At 40.1% G+C, this 23380-nt stretch overlaps 1 protein-coding gene across 1 annotated transcript in view; it reads right to left on the bottom strand.

Moving 5' to 3' along the window:
* Positions 1-16629: 16629 nt before the first annotated feature.
* grin2aa (glutamate receptor, ionotropic, N-methyl D-aspartate 2A, a) overlaps positions 16630-23380 on the bottom strand; it is a 307471-nt gene continuing 300720 nt past the window's right edge. Inside the window, exon 13 of the mRNA XM_070856760.1 lies at positions 16630-18432. Coding sequence (XP_070712861.1) covers positions 16630-18432 — 1803 coding nt within the window. The remainder of the gene's footprint in view (positions 18433-23380) is intronic.

Raw genomic sequence — 23380 nt, 5'->3', positions numbered from 1 at the left:
TCAATATCACTAAAACAGATTATCTGGTCATTATCACATTGCTGTTTGTGGGAGCTTGCTCTATGCAAATTGGCTTCTGCATTTCTTACATTACAACAGTGACTTCACTTCAAAAATACTTCATTGGTTGTAAAGCGCTTTAGGACATTCTGAGGTCGTGAAAGGTGCTCTATAAATGCTAGTCTTTATTTCTTTTGATAAAACCTACCTCTTTGACCAAGCTTTTGGTCATCTGTCCTAATATCTCCTATGTGGCTCGGTGTCGAATTTTGTTTGTTAATCACTTCTGTGACGTGCCTTGGGACGTTTTACTATATTAAAGGCACTATATAAATGCAAGTTATTGTTGTTGAAAAGAGCAAAGTTCTCCAGTTCTGCTAATAGCAGACACAGGCCTCCGACCACTCTGAAGAAAATATTTCTGGCTGGTGAGCGTCATGTAGTCTGTACTGTCCTGCATTCTTTTCTCTTGATCTCAACAGAATCATCATTTTTTTTAAAGCTCTACAAAGATCAATTATTTTAATTGGATACCTTCAGGCTCTATTTGTTCCGAACTCCCTTCCATTCTAGATCAGAAGAAGCAATTGATACTGAAATCAGTATTCGTCAGTCTATTTCACACTAGTGTGAGCTTTGAAAAGAACGTACCTTGAATGGCTAATTTTCATCAGCATTGTGCAGACATAAACTTGTTGAATTTAGGATTCCAGTGGATGTGTATCAGTTGATGGGGACATATGACACATTCCGTGGCAATATATTGCAGGGAACAAAGTGAATTTACAACCATGAGTGTGTAGCACACCATAAACCTTGAGGTATGTCTCACCACATAAAACAGCCCATAACTTAACATAGAAACATAGAAACATAGAAAATAGGTGCAGGAGTAGGCCATCCAGCTATTCGAGCCTGCACCACCATTCAATAAGATCATGGCTGATCATTCCTTTGGTACCCAGTTCCTGCTTTCTCTCCATACCCCTTGATCCCTTTAGCCGCAAGGGCCATAGCTAACACCCTCTTGAATATATCCAATGAACTGGCATCAACAACTCTCTGCGGTAGGGAATTCCATAGGATAACAATTCTCTGAGTGAAAAAGTTTCTCCTCATCTCAGTCCTAAATGGCTTACCCCTTATCCTTAGTCTATGTCCCCTGGTTCTGGACTTCCCCAATATCGGGAACATTCTTCCTGCATCTAACCTGTCCAGTTCTGTCAGAATTTTATATGTTTCTATGAAATCCCCTCTCATCCTTCTAAACTCCAGTGAATACAGGCCCAGTCGATCCAGTCTCTCCTCACTACGACTATTTGGTGGCCTGTGCACAACTCCCACTAAAGTTTTCTGCCCTTTGGTATTCCATAGCTCCACCCATACCGATTCTACATCATCCAAGCTAATGTCCTTTCTTACAATTGCATTAATTTCCTCTTTAACCAGCAATACCACCCCGCCTCCTTTTCTTTTCTGTCTATCCTTCCTGAATGCTGATTGACCTTGCTGTGTGCAAATTGCCTGAAGTATTTCCTACAGTGACTGCACTTCAAAAGCACTTTATTGGATATTCATTTGGTACATCCTGAGGTTGTGAAAGGCACTATAGAAATGCAAGTTCTTTCTCTTAAGATTATTTTGTCCATTGATTTCAACAAAATGAAAGTCGTAGGGCAATTCACCTGCAATTTTGCGATCAACGAAAAAGCTATCACTAAACAAAAAAAAGACGCATTTATATAGAACCTTTCATGAACTCAGGACATTCTTTTGAAATGTAGTCACTGTTGTAATGTAGTAAACGTGGCAGCCAATTTGCACACAGCAAGATCCCACAAACAGCAACTAAAAAAATGATCATCTGTTTAATGAGGTTGGTTGAGGGATACATGTTCATCGGACACTGAGGATAACTCCCTTACTCTTCTTTTAAATAGTGCCATGGGATCTTTTATGTCCACCTGACAGTTCACCCATCACCCCTGTGCTCACTGACCTACACTGGCTCCAAGTCCATAACAGACATTAAATGCTCAAGACTCTGGCATGCACTTGAACCCACAACCTTCTGACTCAGAGACGAGAGTGCTACCCACTGAGTCATTGCTGACACATGCATGCATTGGGCCCACTAGTGGTGAGATGTCCTGGAAAATTTCGCCATGGGTAACAAAAGTGGTCAAATGATCTATTCCTCATCATTAGCTCATCTTCATGAGCACAAAAATATAAAAAATATAATGTAAAAATAAACATTTTATTTGGTAAATTCTCTTTACTGTAAAACAGTAGGAACTTACTGCTGTGAATGATTATGTTTGCTGCAGGAGAAACTATTTCATACCTTGTAGTAGCTTAATCTAACAGCGGGCTTATGAAGTTCTGGTTACCTGATTGGATGGTTATATTTACCAAGCCAGTCAAATTACTGCCATCAAAATCCATCTTTCTCTTTGGATTATTGAGGGTTTTTTATGATGCAAAGTTAAACTTGTAAAGGATTTTACAAAAAAAAAGAAAAAGTGTCAATAAAAAACAGAAAATGCAGGAAATACTCAGCAGGTCAGGCACATCTGTGGAGTGAGAATGGGTCATCAGAAGTTGTGCTCGTGTTTCTGGCATCCAGATTCTGCTGCTTCTTCTTTCATTTTGGAGCAATATTTAATTAACCTTTTGCCCTTCTAATAGCTTTTCACTTGCTTCACTGAGATAATCTTTGCATAGTATACAGTCCTTCATACCTTCTTCCTGCTTTTTAAAATCACAAAGCTAGATTAGTTGCTTCCTTGTGAAATATTTCTGCACTTTTAACTTCTATCGCTCGCTCTCCCCTCCACTCTTTGCCGTGTTAATTTCAGTAAAGGGACCAGTTCTGATGAATGGTCCAACCCATGAAGTTAATGGCCTGGGATTTCTGTCGGGTTCTCCCGACTTCCTGCTGTAACTGTGGCAGAAACTCCGGAGAAACAGGAGATTGGGAGAACCCACCACTGAAATTCCAAGCAGATCTCTTTATTCCCTTTCAACTGCTGACTGACTTGCTGTCTATTTTCTGTCCTGAGACAAAAATAGCAATACCTATTAGCAATCCAACGACGGTACATCAAAATTTACAACCACAGTCATCCAGCAAGTACTGAGTTTAATTTGTTTCTGTCGTTGGAAAATTCACTTCTTTTCAATTTCTTTTGGATGAATTTGGAGTTCTTCCAAGAGGAATAGTGACAATATTGAGGGATGGAAACATTTCAATTTATTTGCATCTACTGTCAGTCAGGATCAAGAATTCCAAGGTCACAGGTATACCAATGATAAAATAGCACTCAGAACTGGGATACGATTTCAATAGGCATAGGAAAAGATTATTTCTTCTGGTTGGAGAGTCATTGGTGATGAGTCATCAATTTAAAATTGTCACTAAGAGACGGAGGAAAGAGACGAGGAGAAACCTCTGTACACTCAGCGAGAAATGCTTTGCCACAATAAATGGTATAGGCAAAGAACATTAATTTTTTTAAAGGAATAGTGGATACACATTGTAAATAGAACTAGATACAGGGCTATGGGGAGTGCGCAGGGCAGGGTGATTAGTTCTGGGTTGCTGTAGCAAACAGCCAGCACAAACATGATGAGCCCATCTTCTGTGCTATAAACTTCTATGGGTCTGCACAGCTCCGACAATGCACCTTACCTCCAACCTGCACTACCACCTGCACCAATATGTCATTCCATCACCCTGAAAATAGTTCCTTTTCAAGTATATATCAAATCCCTTTTGAAAGTTACTATCGAATCTGCTTCTACCACCTTTAAAGGCAGTGCATTCCAGATCATAACAACTCACTGGGTAAAAGAAATTCACCTCATTGCTCCTCTGGTTCTTTTGCCAATTATTTTAAAAGTACTTTCTCATGTTGATCTTAATATGTTAGGGTTAATACAACCTTTGAAGCCCCCCATTTAGAAAATGTTATACTGTAACACGATGGGGGTGCATCATAACACACTGTCCAATCTCTACTTCAATCTACAGTTTACGCTGTCCTGGGTAAACTTTTGAGATTTTAATAATATTACAGCATGCTAAGCTCCAGGGTAAGGTGATTTCAATTATCCACCTCATCATCATCATAGGCAGTCTCTCGAACGAGGTTGACTTGCTTCCACACCAAAAGGGATGAGTTCACAGATGTTTCAATGAAGGACCGATATTCCAATCCTGAACTCCAATTGAAGGGGTGGAAGATGCCTGTGCATGGATTTTTTTAACGTGTGGTGACCGTTGCACATCAGCCACCACACGGGCTTGACAGACCTAGGCCTTTATCCAGTGGCAAGGGTTAACCAGGACGACTGGAGACCTGCTCTGCTGCACAGACCTAGTGCGCACACATAGCGCAGTGTGGGCTGGCTCGTGCTGCCCCTGGGCCCTCGGCTCTTCTGGCCCCCTTACACTCATTTGCTGCACCTCCGCCACGATCTCTCGCCGCTCCTCTGCCATAAACATTTGCACCACCGCCACGATCTCGCACTGCTCCTCTGCCACAAACATTCGCCACATCTCCACTATGATCTCTCGCCACTCTGCCACAAAAACATTCACTGCATCTCCGCCAAGATCTCTCACTATACCTCCGCACCAAACATTCACCGAACCTCCCTCTCAACCACTCACCGCACCTCCGCCACAATCTCTTGCCGCTCATCCACCCCGACCTTCCCGCTCCTTCACTGTACCAGGGTCCCACCGGTGTTCCCACCCACACTTCAAACAGTGACCTGGGTTTCCACTTTCCAGCTCTTGGACCATAGCCTTGTAGGTTACGGCACTTCAGGTGCATATCCAAGTACTTCTTAAATGTGGTGAGGGTTTGTGCCTTTACCACTCTTTCGGGCAATGAAAAGAATTCCTCTCATACCCCTCTAAACCTTCTACCTCCTATAAAAGAGCATAACACTACAACTTCCAGCACGAGCCGTTCCAAGTTTGTGACGATTTCGTGGTGGGCGACTGGGTGACGTATCCACCTGACCCCTTACAGATTCTGTGCATTAGTTACGAGAATTTCTCATGTAACCACCAACCAACTCAAGTAAATCGGACATGTGACTAAAAGCTTCAAGGCAGAAATTATTCAAACAATCGGTGTACCCCATTAATTCTCATTCTGTGACGGCAATGCCATTGAAAAATCAGCCAATAATGACCAGATTACCAAGGTATATTTGGGGTATATTTTCATCAAGCAAAAGAAATTGGGAGAAAAGCCCACTTTTCTTCAAAATGAATGACTCATTAACAAAATTGCAGATGCACGTGGTTTGTTATGCTATTATTAGCTGGAGCAAAAAAAAGTCAATCATAATATATCAGCAAGAAAATGTTTTAGCACTCCTCAAACAGCTAATGAGCCACTTAATTGGTATAAATGTCAAAACGTTTCATCATCCAGCTGGGACAAATTTTTAAGAGAAATAGATTAATGTCAACAGAGAAAAGCCCACATTAAAGATTAGAGGACGGAGTTTCCTTTTACCGCACCGGGAATCTTAGTTTCCATGTGCGGTGAGGAGGAAGAGGCAGAGGCCTGTTATGTCTTTAATACTCTTATGAATGATTCCACAAGGTCTAGTATTGTACTTGAGCTGTTGTGACCTTAGTCCCATTTATTGTAACTCCAGAGTGAGGCACAAGCATGGTGGGCAGCCTTTTATACTGGGCCCTGCACACCTATGCAGGTGACCCTCAGGTCTCCCACCGCTGTGCCCTCTGGTGGCACATCTTATGTGACTATACAGTTAGTATACATGGTCTACATACATGACAAGACCCATTATGTCAGGTCTTCATCCCTCTCCGCTGCAGTGCTCCAGGATTTCCCAGAGATCATCAAAGTTACATCACTGGGCAGGCACAGGCCCAGTGTTGCTATGCGAATGAGTTGGGCCTTCAATTTCCTCCTCAGAAGTCCATTGCTTGATTCTAGGGGAGGCACCTGGAGAAATCTGTGCGGGTCCTGGACGCAGGGCAAAGATGGGAGAGAATGTCAGGACTGCTGTAGGAAAGGTATTCCACCCAGGTGATCTTCAGGGCCTTATGGCTTTCTAGCTGCTGCTCTCAAGCAAAAGCCAGAAGGCTGAAGCACTGGTGACACAGCATAGACCCAGACATCTGAGCTGTCGTTTCTACCCTTTCAGGGGGTTTCCACTGATCTTTTGCTGGAGATTGAGGGAGCTCTGCAGAAAACCCATATCTATCGATCGATATTAAAAAATAACAATATGCTGTGAAATTACAGCTTTTGAAGCTTTTTCTTTATCTTCGTCTGGGATTTTGGAGCATGCCTGACAGAGGGTTGTAAATCTATGGAATTATCTGCCCCAGAGAGCTGTGGAGGCTGGGTCATTGAATATATTTAAGGCGGAGATAGACAGATTTTTGAGCGGTAAGGGAGTAAAGGGTTATGGGGAACGGGCAAGGAAGTGGAGCTGAGTCCATGATCAGATCAGCCATGATCTTATTGAATGGCAGAGCAGGCTCGAGGGGCCATATGGCCTACTCCTGCTCCTATTTCTTATGTTCTTATTTTGTTATGTAGATGTCTCATGGGAAGGTTTGTTTTCTTAAAGATAGCTTACAGCTTTTTCTTAAAAGAAGAAATAGCTGTTCCCTGGTGTGAATTCCATTAACTGACTGTATTTTCATTTGGCAATTACTGACACTGTACTTGTGGAATTGCTGAAGTTTGTAAATAAAATAGGGAATAGGATTATATTTGACTTAATTTAAAATTGATACTGAAAACTCCCCTCAGAATTACAGGAGGCTCCAATATGCCAATAAATGCATCAAAACAGTTGTCACAAATCAAAATATTCAATGAGGTTGCTCCCTATAATTTAAATCTTATGCCTTAAACATTCACATTCCCCCTTCAATAATCTCAGCATTACTGCTAAAGTGGCTTTGTGTACCACAATAAAAGTTTCAGAATGTTGGGTTTATATGCAGCTTCGGTTGTAACATGCCTTTAACCCACTGCACGGTCAGTATAACTCCTTTCCATATTCAAAGCTATTTTGATCTGTCAGCTGGCATCAGTACAAGCAACCATGATGCCGTTGGATTGTTGTAAAAACCCAGCTGCATCACTAATGTCCTTTAGGGAAGGAAACCTGTTCTTACCTGGTTTGGCCTGCATGTGACTCCAATCCCACACCAACATGGTTGATTTTTAACTGCCCTCTGAAGTGGCCTAGAAAGCCACTCAATTGTGGCATCGAGGGTGGGCAGTAAATGCCAGCCTTGCCAGTGACGCCTACATCCCAAGAATGAATATATTAAAAAGAAACATTCCCTCCATAAGGTCAGAAGTAGGACTGTTTACTAATGATTTCACAGTCTTCAGTTCCATTCGCAATTCTTCAGATAATGAAGCAATCCATCCCCACATGCAGCAAGACCTGGATAACATCCATGTTGGATAGGGCCCAGGTAAACCAGCTACTGGAAAGGGCTTTTAGCTTTCTAGCTTGATTCATGTTTTAGGCATTTTTTAGTCTCAAAGATATCGAACTGGATTTTTAAAAACATACTGAAGAGGTTAGGAATCTTCATTATACAACCCAAATTCTTGTCAATAAGTGTGGGAATAGAAGGAGAATGAGCATGGATCGGTGCACTAAATATTGAAACGTATGCTGTTGGTTCTCACATCTCTGCTACATTCACTGAATATCTTCAAATGTAGTCATGCCGGGGATATGATTGTTTTCAGTCTAGCTGTTGCACTGTTTAATCCAGTGTCCTTTTTATCCCAGGTGTTGGCACAGTTAGCTGACACAATTTGTTAATACTCAACTGCAGTGTGCTGCAGAATAGGTTTGTTCCAAATACCCGCATTGTAAGCTCCTGATCATGCCTCTGCTATCACTCAGGGAGCTTGACAGAGAGATGGAGAGAGACAGAGAGAGACAGACAGACAGAGAGAGCTACGCAGAGAGAAGAAGGGAGTGAAGGAGAATGGAGAGCGAGAGAGGAGGGAGGGAGAAGGAAGAGCGATAGAGATAGATCAAGAGCAGCCTTCAAGTAGCACATACTTTACATATTACATTACCTAGTATATACTTTGATGTAGTGTTAAATGAAAAAAAACTGGCATCTCCGAGAGGCAGGTTGAGTACCTCCAAACAGATGGCAGAAAGGTGCTCATCTACTCTGGCACTGTTACAGCTTTGAGAGCTTTGTCATCTGCCTACCCAGTTGATAAGGAATTGGTACCATGAGCGATTTTCAGTTTGGAAATGACTGAAAATGGGTCACTGCAGGTACAACTACAGGCTTCAGAAAGCTCCTTAATGAATAGTTATTGTTTGTTGCAAGCATCAAAAACATTAACATTAGAATCGGACTTTTTAAAAAAAAGTACATCCACAAGAGATCGGTAACATGGTTGATAAAATTAGAGCCTTTCAACCAGAAGATGAAACTAATCTAGTAATTTGAGTTTCTGTCACTTGGGATTTCCTTCCTCAGTCTCTGCCAAGGCAGATGGAATGTTCTGCTCTGATGGGATAGGCTACGTTAGGGGAGGGGAAGAAAAAAATGGAACTGTTGACTTGCTGCATAGCAAAACTAAGTAAAAATTTGGAGCAGAACGAATAGTCAAGTTGGAAAACTTTAAGGAGCTGATTGTCAGAGAACCTTGAATAAAGGAGAGAGGACAACAACTCTTGGCTTCTGTCGGAAGGTGAAGCCAAAAACAAGGATTAATAAAAGTGACAGGACTGTTAGTGCCAATAGACTAGGTGACATCAAAAGTGCGATATATCTAGTTCAATTTTCGAAACAGAAGGACAATTCTGTGGATAACATCTATAAATATATTCAATGCTCCACTTTCGAATTTTATTATATCTATCACGATGGCCAAACACTCAAGCTTTTGAATTCATTCATCTTATCTGAATTTATGAAATGGGACTTTTCACTTTTTGTACTGCAGTCGTTGTATAATACACTCCTGGTGAATTCATTACTTGTTGCATATATGTAATGTAGTGTCTAGTTCTAGATGGCTAGATTGTAATACTAACGTTTCTCCATAATGCTTCCTTTGGAAATCACAAATGCAGGGCATGTTATATAGAAAGGGTATTTTGTTAAATCAATCTTTATTAATACAAGCACAAACACAAACAATGGGTATTGTATGAGAAACAAACTTTTTATGAATGGTCAATTTTCTCAGGGACAAAAGGAGTGTTCACATCTCTCATATAAAATCTATACAGTATTACAAAAATGTTACATATACACACACCTCCTGTCTTTCACACTTCAGATGTCACACACTGTCTAATGCTAATTGCAATGTCACACTCCCTTGAACTCTTTCTGGCCGTACAATCCGAGCCCTCAACCCTAGGCCTACAAATCCCCAGCACCTTCACTGCTGCTAATCCCAAGGATTCCTTCCCCTCCCATCAATGCTACAAAACCCCATGGCTCCCATCATAGTGCTGCATAATTCCAGATCCAGCCACCCTGCACCCCATGCTACTAAACTCCTGGATTCTCCTTTGTGCTGCAAAACCTCAGGGGTCCCACTACGGTGCTATCAAATCCCATGACGTCATACTCCAGATATCAACTGTTGTTAACCATGCAAAGTCAACTTGGTGCTTTTGATCTGTAACCTTTGACCTGCAGCCTGAAACCAACGAGCACATTGCAATCTCTAAAGTTCCCTGATCAAACACCAATTAAATTCTGAATAAAGCCAGCATGTTGCCACTTTATAGTTTATGGTCTTAAAAGGGACAGGCCAAGTAAAACACAGCTCCATCTTAGCACCTGAACACAACGGGGTAGATTTCCCCTCCGTGTGGTTTTCAGCCGGCCAGCAGCCAGACAGTGCCGACGGGAGGTTTGATCCACTGGAAGAATTGGGCCTCATTGACAAAATGGTGCGCAGCGGGCAGAAAACGAGTGACCTCAGGGCAATCCCCCAGCTCTGGGCTGACACAAAACTAGGTGGCCCAGCCACCCTCCACACCGAGGGAAAGGTAGGCAGGGGGTGGAGTGCATTCTCGGGAACAGGGAACCTGATGCGGTAGCGGCTCAGAGTGGGTTTTTTTGGAGCTCAGGGGAGCACTCCAGCTTTCCCCAACCTCACAAAAATAAACTTGCTCTCTGAGCTCCGCTTTGGCTGGACCGCTAGCTGATACTGGGTGGAGTGTGCATCCACCCAGTGCTGTCCTAAAATGCCAATCAGGGTCCTCAACACGTCACAGGACCTCTATTTGTCTATTAAAAGGGCTTGACTCAGATGGGCACTCTGCTCACCCCCAAGCAGTAAGCTCTTGGGAAGACAGCGCCATCCACACTGTGGGCATGTGGGGAATGCACCAGTAAGTCTTATCCCACCATTTTCAGGATGCTACCATCCCAGTTTCACCCAGAGGTCCAGCTGATAATCTCCTTCTACAACTGTACTTTAGATCACAGATTATCCACGAGCAATGTAGACGACCAAAATCCTGCTCATTTTCATTTAAATTGACTAACAAAAATGCTTCTAGCTTGAACTGAGAAATCATGCCTTTGAGTCCCACCTGTTTCCATGAGAAGCCCATAAAAATAAGGTGGCCCACTGTTTTGGTATGTTAACTGATAACGAATTCAAAGGCTGTACATGTAGCATGAAATTCTTCAGCCTCGTACATTAGGGGACTGGTGCACTGCAGTGAAGTGACATAAAGGCAATCTCCACCCATTCAGTTCTCAGACAGAGATAACAAGTGGAGGCCACATGCTTGTAACCAGGAAGGAAAGGAAACTGGACAGTAGAATCACAACAGGCCACACCTTCTAATGGCTATTTATCAGCATTGGCTGAACCCTGGGATCTGCTCACACTTTGAGCCATTAAAGAATTGTTTATATGATTCAGCCAATGAGATGGGAATGTGATAACAATAAAATTGTTGTATGATAGTCAAGACTTCAATAATTTGTCTAAATGTACAACCCATCACACCCCACTTTGGCATGGAAAGATTTGGTCTTCCTGAATATAACCCATGTAGTACAATGAGTTCTAGTGAACGGTGACTGTATATTATGTACCCATTGCTGTCTCTTGTATTTGTAATTGGAATGAGTACCAATTAAAGGGAAATACAAACACTGGCAAGATCCACGTTAGCATCTGCATAAGTATCCTCTCTATCTCATTGGCTTTTCTCATCAAGAGCCACAGCTTTGAACAGCTAAATTGGATTCTCACTCTATGATTATTATCTTTTATCTCCTTAAGATCAAGAACGATTATTGAAAAATGAGAGTCTGTTCACCCATTAGTCAATCAACTGTTGATAGTAGCAGAAGGAAAATAAACGCTTAGATCTGAGAAGCCAATGGCTTCTATTATCTATTATCTATAGACTCTATTATCCTCAGACTTTTCTCAACAAATAACATAGTCCATTTGCTGACACATGTGTAAATGATTTCCATGTATGCATTTTAAAGTATGGAATCTAACACTAGATTGATAAACACTTGGTAGGCAAGTGTAGTTGGTTTTCTTACAGGTAGCCAGTCAGACTATGTACTTTCAAATTTATTACTTCTTATAGCCTGATGCATGGGATTATGTGGAAATCTAAATTAACATTCAGTGTAAGAATTACACCAATGTCTAGTCCATTGGGTTCCTAACATTAGAAATTCAGTAGACCATCTAATATTAGGGCTACTGAGCTGTTAAGATTTACTGTCCTTGTATAAAGTATTTAAACTTCCAATGCAGAGACTAATAAAGGAGATCATCAACACAGAGAGATTCATGTGAAATAACCACAGTATTAAAGAAAGTTAAGTGACTGTAGTTTTAATTTTGATATAAAGTGGCAGAAATAGTCTTCCTTAGAAAAATGATACTTTTACTTATTTACATTTTTACATCAGATTTCCTGGCACAATTGACAACCTATTTACATCAAATGCTGTTGCGGAAACACTTTGAACATTCTAAATCCATTCCAGTTGTAATTTCTACACATCTACAATGGAAAAAAAAAAACACTTATTACAGTTTTGAAGACAACCTTGGCAAATATTACAGTTAGAATCCATATAAAGATCAAAACAAATGTAGATACAGACTTCGATAGCGGATATGTTTGAAATCTATATTGTCACAAAGAAATAATTAGTATTTTCTCATCTAATGAAGGAATAGGCAGGAATCAAATTACTTTAGTACCAAGAATCAAATGAAATATCATTGTGAATGTTATGCAAGGTGGGATGTGTGTTCCAATGCTTTTACTTTAGAGTTGCACACAAATGTAAATTGGGTAAGCCTAACACATACTTTATGGGTTGAGGACAACATGCACACATCCAAAGAACAGTTCAGACCCAAACATTTGGTTATTAGCTTTAATTCACCCTTGTCTTGCAAAATATATATCTTAAAATTATCTATGCTTTTCATTTCCAGTTCTTGCTGTGTACCTTAATGAATTTGTTTCTGTAATTCCCTTACTAATGCAGCCTGACATATGTGTTACTTGCATTGCTGTCACTCTCTTCAAACTTATTTCACATCAAACAGTTAACATATGATCTCTTCATTTCAAGAGAACTGGTGGACTATTATCTGCAGAACACAAAACAGTTCACATTTTGTTTTATAAATCAAAATAAACAAGTATAAAAGGTAATGTTTTGATCTGTTTTGCTGCTTCCCAATTTCCTCAATTGAGAAAAACACTTTTGCAAACCAGGAACTAAAATAGTGCCAGCCATAATATGTATCTGTTGTACCTGAATTAAACATACTATGGCAATGAAGTTTCCACAATATCATGTTACTCCTCTAATCATATAAATCATCCAAAGCAAAAGGAAGCAATAAAATAGGAGAAATTATAATAAAGGCAATTAATATTCTGCTAAATATATAACGCAGTCTATTGTTGTAACTTCTCTATAAAATAGAGGTAAAGGTCCAGCATAAATGGGCATGGATAGGGATGAGAAACTACTAATTGCTTTGTGCAGTTGAAATGTACTATGCCTTGTTACATTAATAACTGCACTAATTACCATAGTCTCGGCTTTGTTTAATCAGTTATGTAAACGATAGTTTATATTTTCACTAACTATTTTTCACATTCATTACTATAATACAGAAGCTCATTACAATTTACAGCTGAAATATCACTGGTATCTTTAATTATATAAAAAGGTGTTCAGACAATGATAAAATAACCAAGCTTTTGAAAGGTCTGTCCTTATTTTAGCACAGTAATTAATTTACACTCACATTGAGGCAGAAGGCTAAACTGTTTTTTAGTAATCTGGCAACTGTTCAAGATATTCTTAAGTAATGTAAGTAGTTTGTTCTGCACTAGGTTATTCTATAACAAAAGAATATCATTAAAAAGCAGAGTATTTATAAAAACCAGCAGTTACAAAAGTAAAATGAATTATTTCATTATCATTAGTTTGCTTCAAAACGGAGAAAAGAAAGAGTTGACTTCAGATAGTTCATATATTGAAACGATATTCAATGAGGAGGAGCATAAACTATTTTAATAGGCTACTCTAAATGGGACAGTTTTCATGGGAATGTCAAGTAATTAGTGATGGTAAAGTTAGGCTCTTCCTTAGATAACAGGTTAAAAATGAGATAATTCCTGAACAATTGGAAGTGACCTATTCATGCACAAGACATTATTAAATGCTACTATATATATGCTGTAGGTGCTGGTAGCCTGCATGTTAAAAAGATCGGCGTGCTACAGGTTCCAGTACAGGTTCAGTTTGCTGGAAAGATCCCCTGTTGGGATGGAGGAAGTTGTGGAGTTTTAATGGAGCCTTCCATTTCGTTTTTCTACAGAAATTATATTATTGCTTGAAATTATATTATGTTCGGAGTGGGAAGTAATATTATATTAAGAAACATGGAAGCAGTGTTGGAAATGTATTCTGTCACCTCTTTTCATCATTCTGCTGACACTTTACAGATCTGGTGCAAGGGAAGAAACATTGAGAATGTATTGGATTTAAACATGAATCTTTAGCTGAGTTTTAGAATTCCTACCAAAGTATTACTGAACAATCTTTCAGTGTAAGCATTTATGTGACAATTTTACTTTTTCTCCATTATCTTGTTACTTAACGCAATTGAGGATTTCACAGATGCATGGAATGAAAGTTGTGGAAATGGAGCATTGTTTCTTTGTCATACTGTAAGCAATGAGACTCCAGGCTTGAGACAGGTCAGCTGCAATGATCAGCTCCCTTATATTGCTTGGACAATATAGCCCTGGCCTCCAACCACTAGTGGGGGATGCTCTGCGTTCATTGAACCATGAGTTTCTCAGAATTGGCCATTCAATGTGATGCCATAATGTTTCCACTAAACGGCAGTGACTAAGATTATTAGGCTTTGGTCACAATTATTAAAAGTACAATGCAAAATTGGGATTAACATTGATAAAAACCTCTGCAGTAATCAGAAATTGGCACATTCCCACTGGCATTTCTGATATCTAAGAAAGTGCAGAATGTTATTAAATTATTTTTCTGATTTGATTTTGTTCTGTGCCAGCTTCAAGAATTCTTAGTGTATTCTTTAGCTGGTTAATATTGCTTTTAAGTTGAGATTTCCATTCTCAATAAATTTGACTAATATTTCATTGGTTTGGTGACAGGTTGGAAATGGATTCCCTGATACCCTGTGATAAAATAATATTTGTAAAATGGGAAAGGCTCATCAATTAGGCTGCCGTGACCTTGCTTTTATCATATGTATAGGCAACACACTTTTTGTGATGGACATTTTAAAAGAGTGCCCCTTTGGCTATAATTAGATATGGACTACAGAGTAAAACATAGCCTTTCAGAATTAAATGGGGGCCAACTATAAAATAATGTTCTGAAATGTTAGTTTACCATATACTCTTTGTTAGTTAGATGGTGTATCTGAGCAAACTTTAGAGGACACAGCATTGAACCGGTGGTTGTTTATGTGATGTCATTCACATGATATTGTGAAAAAAATGATACATCATAAAGAAAGATACTTTTAAGCCTTAAATGGATATATTCAATAGACAAATGATTTTTTTATAATTTAAGCATATCACTCGTACTTGAAGTCATACGTTCCAGCCCTTTCAACATACAAAATGCTCATAGTGTGCTAGTAGTTATGGAGGTTCTTATTCAAAGCTGTGGGCATGTTTTAATTATCAAGCAGCAAAATTCAGCACTGGTAGAAATCTAGAGTTAACTGAAGATACTTACGTATACTAGTTTTAATAATTATATTCCTTTTCTATAATGGTGACATTCTAATGTTTGTTGCCAGATTACAGGCATATTGTATATCCCCGTTTCCATATTCAAAATAATCAGTTCAAGCTTACATGATAAATATATAATACAATGGGAATATACGGCAAAGAGATGGATTATCAGACCTTTTCACAATTCATGTGTGGATGTCTATCAAATCTGGGGAGAGTTAAACAATTCAGTTGAAGTGAATCCCCAAGCTAACAGCTTATATATTACATTTTACAACTACTGGGATTTATTAAAATCTATAATGTTCAGAAGCACAAAATCCCTGAACTTTCATGCCATGCATTTTATTAGCAAATTTCTGTTGCTCCCCAGCGCTTAATCCATTGGTGTCTCTGCTGGACTGCTGGTCTATAATGTCATCAGGTAAACAGACTTGTGTAAGCAATAAAGGCTGGAACAAACTGCCAGATGGGACAATAGAGAACGTGGCTCAAAATATTTCGACTGTGGCACTTTCTACTGAAGGAATAATATGCTGATTGTTATGGTGTTGTGGGAATATTATGTTTAAATCAATATTGTAGTCCTCCCTGTACCCTATCCTATTGATGTTCTCACAGGTCACTGCCCCAAGGATTAGTTGAAACAATTGAGGGGTTGGCTGTATAGCATGAACTATGCAGTCAGGATTTTGATTATTTTCTAAAGAAAAACATTATGGCTTTACTCGGGGGCCCATTTGTTTCCAAAATGTATAAAGTATGCCATTAGCTGCTTAGCTCAGGGTTTCACTTTGGAAAACAGTTGATTTAAAAAATATCAGCAGATACAGAACTGGAGTACACATAATAGCATAGTTGCCAACTCCCTACATTTACACAGTAATATTGAGTTTGTCATCTATTTCTTGCTTACTTTACATAACCAGAATTCTCCTAAGATTCTGTGACCTGCCTAGTGTGGTCTATTATAGATTAATGCACTGAAAAAGGGTGACATAAATTCCACTAGGTCATTTTATGCAGTCTTCATTTGCAGCAAAGCTAATCAGTTGGTATGATCATCAACATGTATCTCTTTTCTGTTGCTCCTTTGCCATCAGATAGTAGGAAAGGCCAGTCAGCCCTATCTAACAGAAAATAGGAGAAAGAAGACAACGTTAGCAACGACTATCTGGCAAAGCTGCCCCTTAATGTCTCCTAAGATCCTATTTCAGAATGTTGGCAACTATGTACATCACTAGCTACAGCAAATGAATGACATTTTAATGTAGAATTAGACAAACAAATGATGAGTCAAACATCTGATTCAATACTAGGCATTTTTTTGTACACACGTCTATTGCTGGAAGAATTCAAAACCCTGGGAGCAGAGTAAATACTATTCCTGCTTGATACATAAGGCATAATATGTTCTGAAATGTACACTTCATTAGGGACTCGTCCATCTCTGGAGCAGTATGATGTTGTCGACTTAATAGATGATCTAAAGTGATTATCGTTGCGTGCCTTTGATGCAGCAGATTGTTTATATATGTCAGAGGAACTTCGACCGTGGACCAAATGCTGATCTTCACGAAAGGAATGCCAGAATGGATTTTCAGAGACGTGATCTGGATACAATGACTTACTCCGCTTGCTTTCTTCCAGATTGTGGTCAAAAACGGAAACCTTGGTGCTATAGAGTTTCTCTGGTTTAATATTGAATACATGTGCATAAGGATCATCCTGAAATCTGTCCTTTTCTTTCAGGCTCACACTTCGGGCAGGTCTTCCGAGATCCAGTTCCTTAGGCTTTTCAAGGATATTATCAAATGAATGCTGTCTGCTAATCCTTAACCTGTTCACTTTTTGCATGTTAGAGGCTTCAGAAGAGGCCCAGTGATGGGCAAAGGATTCTTCAGGGCGCATGGGACTTACTGGCTCTTGTAACATGTGATCTTCACTAATATCATACAAGTTTGCCGTGTGCACACAAGCATCACATCTGTTGTACGGAGACCTGACTGAATAGTGCGCAGTGTAGTTAGGCAGCTGGGAAAGGCAGCTTCTGCAATGCGCAATGGGCTGCTTGTACCTGTCATTGTATTCTACGGGGGAAATATTTTTCTCTTTCAAGCTGTAGTGCTTATTATACAGGCTGTATTTATTTTCAGCATTGGTAAGGCTGTCCTCATTATGCTGAGGAGTCCTGTTTAGATGCAGAACAGCTTCCTGTTTCCTGTAATTCTCATTCTGGTCATGGTACACTGGAGGGTAGTCCAGATCTTCAGGAATTGCTACATTTTCTCGGTAATGATGGTGATCTGAATGATAATTGGACTCCCTGTCGGAATCAATTGTGTAGACTTTGTCACGATGAAGTTGCTGCCCCTCCTTTGCTTTAAGATAAGAGAGCTCTATTTCACTGCAGTCTCGAGGATACTTGGCCATCATAGATTTCTTTTTGAAAGTTTCTTTATGTTTATGATGTTTCTGATTGTTATCAGGGTCTTTGTAGGAAGTAGTACGGCTGGAACAATCGGACATGTCTGAATGGGCAACTTCTTCTGGAAGGTACCTCTGATTTTTAACGGGTTGCTTAGGTTCTATATTGACACTTTCAACTAGTGATCCCTGATTCTGCCGCAAAGTTTCTACAGATTTTTTCCACAGCTGCCTAGGCCTGGAGTTAAGTTTAGGAGTATCGGAGCTAACTGCAACCTCCACAGTGTTGGGATTTGCTTCATTTAGAGTCAATGGATGCTGCCCTTGGAGTATATAATTGTTGCGGTTATCTTTTTGACGGTTGACATTAAATGTCATAATTTCACTGGTGTTGTCATTGAATCCGGTCTCCTTGGGTTGATAAGGTCTGTTATCAGAGTACAAGAAATTTCCCTTTTGATCCACCACATCAAGCAGCAAAGACCCTCTTTGAATGAAATTGGAAGTTCTTTTCGGGGAGTTTGCTCTTGAAGCATTAAGGTTTGATATATTGGCCATTGTTTTTGCTGTATTAAACAGCCTCAGGATATTTGTTTGAGGGCTGTTTAAATCCAGGTTGGGTGATTTCTTCTTCTCTTCATTAGGCACACCATGTATACAGCTCCATATTCCCTGAAAAATCAAAAGGAGGGAAGAATTAGCACAAGCTGCATTGACACATGCCATTATGGGGCTGTTGTGCAATAATTTAAACTATATATTCTCAAAACTTTCACAGCATGTAACCTACATGGCTAAAGCCAAGTAATCTAATGGCCATTTTCATAGACATAAAAGATACATGTCAACTATCATACATTATTTTGCAGTTATAAACTGTGTAAACAGATAAATGATTATGACCCTCTTAAATATTTATATTTGAATCAGAATTAAAATGCCAGGGTTTTCCCATGAGCAAACGATAATGTTTGGAGATAAACTGCTTGCGATTTAAAGTAATGATTAAATGCTATTTTTCCTTTGAGATGTGACCTGAAATGAGAAAGGATCAGTTATTCTTAACACTGAATCTTCTTCCACTAGAGGGAGTAAGGGAATTACATAGACATTACAGCACAGAAACAGGCCACTCGGCCTAATGCCGTGTTTATGCTCCACACAAGCTTAGTTTGAATATCTTCAATTCCAAACTCTGAGGTCATCACTTGGGTATGGTCCGAATGGCTTTTGATATGTGTCTATCACAACCAAGAGGTCTTCTACCTGTTCTTAGTTGGTTGTTGCAGGAACTGAAATGTATCATAGCAGCAGAATCATCTTCCGGGGAAGAAAACTGATATTGCAAGTCTCGTCCTGAAGTAAGTATAACATTTGTTTGTCAAGGATGAAACATGCTATCGCATCAAATTGACGAATAGATCCACGATTTCATTCGTAAGCTTAAGTTAAAAGATTAAGTGTGGAGTTGAGAACCCATGGGCTTGATTTTTCTGACCGAGACGGGAGAGAAGTGGGCGAGGTCCGAGGCGGGCTGCGACCCCACTCCTGGCTCCATGTCGGCTCCCCCCATGACTTTCCTTAGATTGGGCTTGTTAAGCCTGCCCTGCGAGGTTCCTGGCCAATTAAAAGGAAGCGGGTCTGATGATGTCATCCGACGATACGTCATCAGCCGGTTTCCTGAAAGGGACCATGCGCATATACATTTTGACAGTTGTGCTGTCAGTGTTGGTGCTGCAAACACTGACAGCACTGCACAAATGGGCACGACTGCTCCCAGGCACTCCCAGCTCTCCCTCCAGAAGCTTATGGAGGGAGTCACAGCATGCAGGGAGGTTCTCTTCCCTTCCCATGGGTGGAAGAGACATCCCCAGGACACCAACGCAGCCTGGTTGCACATTGTACAAAAGGGCACAAGCAGGGATGTCGTCGGGAGGATCTGGCTGCAGTGCCGCAAACCTTTCAATGATCTCAGTAGATCACAAACATTACTGCAAAGCCACATTCAACCTCATCCTGTTGTGTCTCCCATTACCTCCCCATCACTCTGCCTTCCCTACCCTAACCCCTGCACATCCATACTCACATCAACTGACCTTGCACCTCCACCCATCCCTCTGTCTCTATCTACATTATCACATCCCCATCTCACACTCACCCTCATCCTTGTCCAATCATACCAACTAACGCATAAGGGTAGGCACTTGAGTGTTGTCGCCAATGCTGATGTAAATTTTCTGCTAATGTGTTGACAAACATTGAAATCTTTATTTTCAACACTTTGCCTTCTTGAACAGATCTGTGTGACCCTTTGGAAGTGGCTTAGTGAGTTACAGTGAATGGTGAGACATAACAGTACCCTCCCCCACCCCAATGGTGAGGAGTGTGAAAGAAATGGTTTGGGCATTGTAGAGATGCTTTATGGTCTTGGTATGGGGTGCCAGGTGCCAACTTGGTGCATCATGTGGCAGCCAGGGTGTACAGTGTCAAGTGAAGTAAATGTGGCCATGGTGAGGCCACCCCTGGTGTCCCAGGAAGCTATGTGGTTGGGTGGGGATGCCCTGTGTCCTGTGCAGCATCAGGTGATTGCGGAGAAGATTGGTGTCGTTGTTGGTGATGCTGGTGTGCCAAGTGATGTTAGTGTTGGGGCTGATTGTGGTTGAGGACCAAGGCAAGATTTTTTCAAGGGAACAGATGCTGATGGAATACGTGACAGCTGAAGTTGAGACGACAGAAGCAATTTATTAATGGTGAGATAGGTTTCTCCAAGGAGGTGACACTCAATAGAGAGTTCAAACCTCCATAAAGCTGAAAAATGTATTCCAAATCCTGAAGGCTTCAGTTTTTTTGATTGGAAATTGAACAGTTATGAAATGGTAACTTTTTTAACACTTCTGCAGCTGTCAACTCGTCAAACCAATGCAGAGTTGTTGAGAACTCAACAAACTTAACTGACATGCTCCCCAAAGGACGTAAACCTCATAAAAAATCCATTGGACCTGGTAAATGCGCTCACATAGCTTTAAGCAGCTTCTTAACTATCAGAATTGTGTGACACAATGGTTAGTGCCGGGTCTGCCATCTGCAGCCAAAGCCATCGCTTTGGAAATTCACATGGAGGCAGGTTCAGAGCGGACTTCTGCCCTGCTGTCAATCATGGCCAAACTCACACTTGCAGGGCTGGTAAGATTCCAACCCATGAGTGGGAAATGAGGAAGATTTATAACTTCCCTTGGCGATGCAACCACTTATAATTATCTTAACCTGAATGGTTTAAGGTTTCCTCCACTGCTGCAACAGGATATTTTAACTTGACTGAGACTGCCTTAGAATCATAGAATGGTTACAGCAGGGAAGCAGGCCATTCAGCCCATCTAGCCGACTCTCAGCTATTCCCACTCCCCAGTCTTTCCCTGCAGCCCTGCAAAATGTTTTCCTTCAGATATTTATCCAACTCCCTTTTGAAAGATAACATTGAGGCCGCCTCCACCACCCTTTCAGACAGCGCATTCCAGATCCGAACCACTCGCTGCGTAAAAAAGTTTTTTCTTATGTCGTCTTTGGTTCTTTTGCCAATCACCTTAAGTCTGTGTCCTCTGATTCTCGGCCCTTCTGCCAATGGGAACAGTTTCTCTCTATCTACCCTGTCCAGGCCCCTCATGATTTTGAACACCTTGGCGATGGCATACAGTGGATGCTATCTGAAGAAATATTTGATGAGTCTTGAGGACATTGTCAGCCACTTGGAGCAAGGTGCCAAGTATTATTTTACTTGGTTTATTTCAACATTCATATCGACCTGTCTATTAGCTCAGTTGTTATTACTGGCAGCACAGCAAACCTGTAGCAGATCATAATACGGTTTCTGAAAAACCTGAAGAAATAAAAGGCTTAAAAAAAACCGGGGTAAATACTAAAATAACAATCTCTACAATATGAATAGAGAATAAATAATAAGTATTTTGCATTATTAAAAGGCAGTCACCTCACCAAGACATACAGATGACATCATAAGCATCAAGAGGAAAGCCTCAGCAGTTGGTGACTATCACCTGATTGCAGATCGGAGATTACAGTCTCTAAATCGTTCAAGGATAACCATTAGTTCAATATGTTTTATTTTAATTTGGAGTCACTTTTTTTTGCTGCCAATTGGAACTGTCATGGTAGATGCAGAGCTAATATGCTTTAAGATGCTGATGCACAATTACATTCATATTACAGGTGTGTAATCACTGCAATTTTACAAGAAATAATCAACAGTTGGGTGAGAAATAATTGACTCAACATGAATCGTAGAAAATATATGAGTCGTTCAATCCCTGGATAGCTAGTGTGATTGGTAGGCTTGACAGCTCGTCTTGTTTTCCATTATCATGCATATTCTTGCTTTTCATATCTGATAATGTACATTCATTAGTATTCAGGTCTAACAAGAACATTCTCGTACTGAATAATAAAATGTCATTATTAAGTGTGCTAACTAACTTTATAATTGCAGCATAAATGAGGTCCCTATGGAGTTAGGAAATAACAATGAAAAATATTACACATTGGTCATACCAATATAAGAACCTTTGAGAGGTATTAGAGTTGTTAAGAGGGTACAGTGGCAAATAATGAATTTAATTTGAATATCAGGAATTAAGTCATGAGTTGCAATTAAAGAAGTTAGATTTGCTTTCTGTTGAAAAGCAGAAGACTTTAGGCTGACCCAAATTAAGTTTACAAGATTCTGAAAGAACAAAACTGATCCAGGTAACTTGCTGATGATGGGAAATAGTTCAAATAGCAGGGGATAAGGAAATGAGGAAACCAGGAACAAGAAGGGCACACCGTTACCCAATAGAAAGCCAATAAAGAGGACAGCAAAGATTAAATTCAAAATGCACTTATGGAGAGTAAAGCAATTGAGGGATGTAGTGAATAGACGTGGGCTGTTGTATGGAAAAGGGGCAGGCTTGTTCAGCCCAATGACCCTTTCCTGTTCTTAAAAATTCTTGCGTTCTTATCTTTTATGACTTATTATGCTCCTGTGAAGTACCTTGGGATGTTTTAAAATGTTAAAGGTGCTATATAAATGAATGTTGTTGTTAAGGTACATTTTTTTCTTCACTGGCAGCACTCTGGCGGAGTGGATTTGCTCAGCCAGATTCCCACCCATGCAGTAAAGACAAGAATTTAGGCTATAATGTTTCATTGTCACATGCATCCCTGGATTTGGGACGTCCTGAGTTTGTGAAATGCACTATATAAATGCGGGTCTTTTTTCTTTCTTTCTCTGCAATATAGAACAGCCCAGCTAAATGTTGTAAAAATCCAAACTGAAAAAGACTTAATATATGCAGCACAGTTTCCATTCTCATCCATCTTCCTTTAAATGATGGCTAATGAAGTGCAACTTCCTTGGAGAGGATTCAGCATAAAAGCCACAGCATAAATATTTGCTATAATGACCACGCTCACTTTTCTTAATAACTTTGCCATCTACTCTGTCAGGCTAAATGCACACTAGACCAATAATTAGTTGATTAAACTTAAGTGCAATGAGTAGATCAATGGAAGCCGATGATTCTGTATCAGTAAGGTAACATCTTTCAACAATATACTTTGCCAAATG

The sequence above is a fragment of the Pristiophorus japonicus genome, chromosome 15 (genome assembly GCF_044704955.1).
Source record: "Pristiophorus japonicus isolate sPriJap1 chromosome 15, sPriJap1.hap1, whole genome shotgun sequence".
Lineage (NCBI taxonomy): Eukaryota > Metazoa > Chordata > Chondrichthyes > Pristiophoridae > Pristiophorus > Pristiophorus japonicus.
The sequence above is the reverse complement of the archived record's forward strand: the minus strand, read 5'-3'. Positions and strand labels throughout refer to the sequence as shown.